Source organism: Camelina sativa, chromosome 16 (genome assembly GCF_000633955.1).
Source record: "Camelina sativa cultivar DH55 chromosome 16, Cs, whole genome shotgun sequence".
Taxonomy (NCBI): Eukaryota; Viridiplantae; Streptophyta; class Magnoliopsida; order Brassicales; family Brassicaceae; genus Camelina; species Camelina sativa.
The window spans coordinates 25,595,203-25,600,593 of record NC_025700.1 but is presented as its reverse complement, the minus strand read 5'-3'; the positions used below and the strand labels follow the sequence as shown (position 1 = coordinate 25,600,593).

General features: G+C 37.7%; 2 protein-coding genes across 2 annotated transcripts; one reads left to right on the top strand and one right to left on the bottom strand.

Moving 5' to 3' along the window:
* LOC104754049 (F-box/LRR-repeat protein 2-like) lies at positions 5-1,825 on the bottom strand (the record flags this gene model as incomplete). The annotated part of the gene is made up of 1 exon (XM_010476210.1): positions 5-1,825. A coding segment is annotated over exon 1 (1,758 nt), but the record flags the coding sequence as incomplete, so codon positions are not given.
* On the top strand, positions 2,946-5,387 carry LOC104754048 (probable receptor-like protein kinase At1g80640; the record flags this gene model as incomplete). The annotated part of the gene is made up of 9 exons (XM_010476209.2): positions 2,946-3,464; positions 3,716-3,886; positions 3,996-4,237; positions 4,333-4,465; positions 4,559-4,622; positions 4,738-4,834; positions 4,951-5,029; positions 5,107-5,222; positions 5,316-5,387. Coding segments are annotated over exons 1-9 (1,194 nt in total), but the record flags the coding sequence as incomplete, so codon positions are not given.

The following is a 5,391-nucleotide window of genomic DNA, read 5'->3' as shown; positions in this document are numbered from 1 at the left end:
TAATCAGTCTAGTCAATGTGTCATCATCCCTTCCATTGACACGGTATGCTATAGAAAGCAACTCAGAAGAATCGTGGGAGATTACACATCCATGACGGAGCAAGAAATTCTGAAGTTTTTCAGTTGGAGAAAAACCACATGGCGGTACGATTTTCCTAAGAGATGGATTAGCGAAAACCATCCAAGTGAAAATTCCATCATCAGCTTCACAATACTTAAGATTTATCTCTCTTAAACGAATGCATCTCTGCACAACTTCCCTCACCCCTTTTGAACTCACATTCAAGCATCCTTGAAGATCAAGATGCAACAACCCTCTACATCTTTTGCTGATCATATCCAAGGCTTGGTCGTCGATCCAAGTTCCACATGCTCGCAAAGACTCCAACTTTGGAAGCTCAAAGTCTACTACACCAAGACTCCTTATCCCAGTGCATCTGCTGATATCCAAAGATCTTAGATCGCCACAGTTCCTCCAAACATGAAGAATCCCATCTCTAGTGATGCCAGGACATTGCGCGACGGCAAGACTTTCTATAAAAGGGCAGTGGCGTGATATCCTCTCGAGACACTCGTCACGCAAATTGTGGTTTCTAGATAGGTACAAGAATTTGATCCTTGACTTGATATCCAGTTCCTTGTCATAGTCTTCCACTCCAAAATTCGTGCCTTCCATAATCATGCACCTCAGGGAAACACATCTTTCGATGATGGTAAAGAATGATAAACCAGTTAACTTGGAACAGAAACTAAGGTTCACAAAGGTTAAACGCGGAAAGAACATCGCTAGTTTCACAATCATATTATCAGAGAGGAAATTAGCTCCATTAAGGTTCAAGTGAAGCAGTGTTTGGTACTTAGAAAGCAAGTACGATAGGCCATCAAAAGTAAAACCCTGGCAATTGGAGAGAAGAAGCTTCTTTAGAGGCAACTTGGCATCAGCAATGAAACAGAGCAACTCATCGAATAAAAACGAATCGGAGAGATCAAGGTCAACCAAACGACGAGCAAAGCGGAAAGCATCGCTTGGGAGAGACTCCCTGGGCCTCAACCCGATTCCGTTGATAGCAAGAGACTCTAAGTTGCGGGAATTGTGTAAAAGGAACTTGATGGAATCAGAGGAAATGAAATCACAGTCACGAATGATGATTTCTCTCAAGAGAAGACAGTTACGAGAGAGAGCAATCAAAGATTTATCAGTGATGAAACTGTTACCGGAGATATTAATCTTCAACAAACCCTTGAGATTTGAGGAAAGACTGATAACCCCAGAATCAGAGACTTGGCTTGGAATCGAATTGGGGTAGCTTATGTCGAGCTTCTCCAGGAACGGGAAGCTCTCACCGATGGAAACCAGATTGCTATCTTGAAAAGCCCCAACTCTGGAACATTTCAATTCCTTCATCTTCATCATCATCATCGTCGTCGTCCCCGATTTTGACTCAAAATCTGGGAAACACCGCATCTGCGACACATCGACCGATTCGAGATCTAAACCGGAACGAGAAACCTGGAGAAGAGTCGAATTGAGATCGTGATGGAAGTCGAAGAACCTGATACGCTTCAAGTTAGGGAAACGAAGGAGGTGACGATCGAGCGAAGGAAGAGTTCGATCGGTGATGACGAAAGTAGAGCGGACGCGATTGGTGATGGAGAGTAACAAGGTCGATACCACTGAAACTGATTCCAGGAATCGATGGTCATCTTCTTCCATAGCTTTGCAGATCAATTCCCAACATTCTTCTGGTAAGTGTATATCCATCTTTTGATTCTCTCTCGAGATTTGCTCAGCTCAACAGAGAGTCTCAAAACTAATGTTATAGATCTTTTCTTCTCCGCTGACTTTTTTAACCTTACATCCCGATTTTAAATTTCATACTTGGGCTTATTCTTTATTTATTAAAGGCCAATAAATACGCCATTCAAAATTTCAAAACTGGGCTTGATCTGGCCCAACAATAAATCTAAGTTGTTTTTTTTTTTCAACTGTAGGACTAGTCAGTGACCACTTGTGTCGGTAAATTAAAGTTGACTAGGACAGACATAAGAAAGTTCACATGAATAATGCTCATACTTTTTGGAGTTTTGTGGTCTCTTGTATATTTTTCAAAAAGAAAATATATTTATTGGATTCACTCTTTAAACCACGACTTGTCGTTTTGTTCACTAAAATCCCGCATGAATTGAATTCGCGCAGTGACCCAATCGAATCATTTGGATTACTGTGCCTCGATGCAAACAACACTATCCACAAGATTACACAATCCATTCTCTATATTCTTCTCCTCTAACATCACATCATTATCATTATACTACTCCATATGTGTCGTTGAGATTTAAGGTTTTAAAATATTTTTTTGTCTCACAAAAATTGATGTTTTATAAACTTTAAATAGTAATTATTAACAATATTTTAAATTTTGAATTATTATTAGTTTAAAATTAAATAATAATATTTCTTGTTTTCTTAAAATGTATTTAAACTCAGTAATCATTGTCTTCTTAAAATGTGTAAAAACTTCTAAAAACGTCGATCTTTTAAGATAGAGGGAATATTATTTATAAATTAATAATATAACATGATCCGATTATATATAAACAGACAAATTTATTAATCTAATGATGAAGGATCTAATTCTAAAACTTGTATAAAATTCAAACTTGCAACTATAACAATTTATTTACTTTAATTTAAACTTCTTTATAAAGAAGTAAAGGACTAACGCTTTCATAGAAAATCTTTTTTTAGTACTTTACGTATAAAAAGGTTTAATTTTTTGTTTGTCAACTATAATAGTAGTAATAAACACACCATCATCCATCATCTTGCCTTGGGATGTTAAATTTTGTAATGTAGGACAAGATCAAAAAAAAAAAGATTCTCTTGAATGGGGAAGAAAGAAACTGTGTGTTAGCTGCTACACTAAACACCATCTCTCTCCATAATTCCCACGTCTTATCACCACGTCTGGAGGGTTGGGGTTTCTCTCTCCACAGGCGGCACACACTTAAACTTTTTTCCACCTTTTCATAACTGCCACATGAAGACCAAACACCAAAAACTTTGTCCTTCTCTCTGTTTCCCAACTCCAACAGTGTCTCTTGTCTCCATCTCCTCCCAGACAAAAAGATAATCTCTAGATTTCCACCATAAAGAGTAAAGATAGACGAAGAACAAGAAGAACACAAAGCAGCTTCATCTACTAATCTTCTCTCTATTATTTTATTTTTGTCTTTTCTCTGCATGTTTGTTTGTGTGATACCCAGACAAATAAAAAACTTTATGTCTCACCTTCTTCGTCATCTGCTGCTACCCATTTGGGTTCTTGTTGGTTTCTCCTTCTTCTCCATTGCTCTTGCTACTAATTCACAAGAAAAATCTTCTGTTGTCTACGTTTCTCGTACTTCCCACGAAATCTCCATTTCTCAGGCTTCTCCACGAATGGTAGCAGCTCAATCCCCAGGTACTTACTTATTAGCTTCCCTAATTGCCCTAGAAGAACAACTATTACTACTGAATCGAGTGATTGGGTCGTTATGGTTTTGCTGAAAAATTGCTTAAAGGAATTGAATTTAGTTGAATCGATTACTGTTTACCGAATGAAAACTGCAAACTTTCCGATAATGATGCAATTGCTGAAAATCAAATTTCATGTTATCTGACACTGATAAGAAAAAAACTCTTGACCTTTTTTTAAATTTTACTTATGCTCAGGACCTCCCATAGTTAAAGTGGTGCTTCGCCAGGACTTGAACAAGAAGATTCTAATTGCTCTTATAGTCTCATCAACGCTCCTCTGTGTCACAGTCATGTTCCTTTTGTATCTATTGCTTTGGAGGTACAGATATATGAAGAACAGCTTCACCGGGATCAAACACAAATCTGGTATTTTAAAAGTTTTATCTCTCTCTCAAACCAATTGTAGTTTCTTGGTTTTTTCACTACTCTTTTATTACACTATGGCTTATCTTGGTGCTTTTTGGTTTATCTGAAGATTCGGTGAAGAGTGTATTTACAAAGCCGATTGTACACAAGATTGAATCTGTGAGGAAAGGAACCATACCTGTGTATGAGTATCAGTTGCTGGAGTCTGCAACAAACAAGTTCAGCGATAGTAATGTGTTGAGCCGAGGTGGTCGAGGATGCCTTTACAGAGCTTGTCTTGATGAAAAGTCCTCTGTCACTGTGAAGAAACTTGATGGTGGTGGGGAGACAGACATTGAAAAACAGTTTGAGGTTTGATTGGTTTTGACCCGTAAGGTTTCTGAGAATCGAACCTGATCTCACTCGGTAAAACCATAACTAGTTTTTTCTTGTTGATTTATGTGCAGACTGAGGTAGATTGGTTGGCTAAGATCAAGCATCAGAACATAGTTTCCCTATTGGGATTTTGCGTATATCGCCAAACGAGTTGTATTGTGTATGAGATGATGCAGAATGGATCTTTGGAGACTCAGCTCCATGGTAAAGGGATATATATATGATCCAAATTTAGGCAACTTCACTTCTTTTTGTCATCTGATATTGAGATTTATTTTTGCTTGTGGATGCTTACAGGGCCTAGTCAAGGTTCAGGTTTAACTTGGCAGATTAGGATGAAAATAGCTGTTGATATAGCAAGGTAAAGTGTATTATTGATTGATCATACTTTCAAACATTTAGGGAACAGTTGCGTGTCATCATCAACAAGAAGAATTTGTTATGTGCTTACAAAGTTTTTTTCTCTTTTTATAAAGAGGATTGGAGTATCTTCACGAGCATTGCCATCCTCCGGTAGTTCACAGAGATTTGAAATCATCTAGCATCCTTCTAGACTCAGATTTCAATGCAAAGGTAAAAGAGAAAATGAAAGTATGACTTAGAATTCTTCTTAGGAGAGAGATATTTGTATTATTCTCCATACAATATGAGTTTGTAAGGATCTGTTGCCACCATTTGCTTCTCTTCAGATATCAGATTTTGGGTTTGCCATGGTGTTGACGACGCAGAACAAAAACCTGAACAGAGCTTCCGAGTATCTTCTTGATGGTAACTAATATTTTTGAGTTCTTGACATATGCCAACCGAGAGATACTCAAATTATTCACTATCTATTCATATTGCAGGGAAAGTTACAGACAAGAATGATGTCTACTCATTTGGAGTGATTCTCCTCGAACTTCTTCTCGGGAAGAAATCAGTGGAGAAACCGTCTTGTGAACCAGAATCCATCATAACTTGGGTACATTCAAATCATAAATTTTCACGAGAGAGAGTCACTTTGTTATCCTCTGGGATATGAATTCTGAATTTTGTTATATTTTTCTTTGATCAGGCTGTACCTAAGCTGAGTGATAGAGCTAATCTTCCCAATATCTTGGATCCTGCAATCAAAGGAACCATGGACTTAA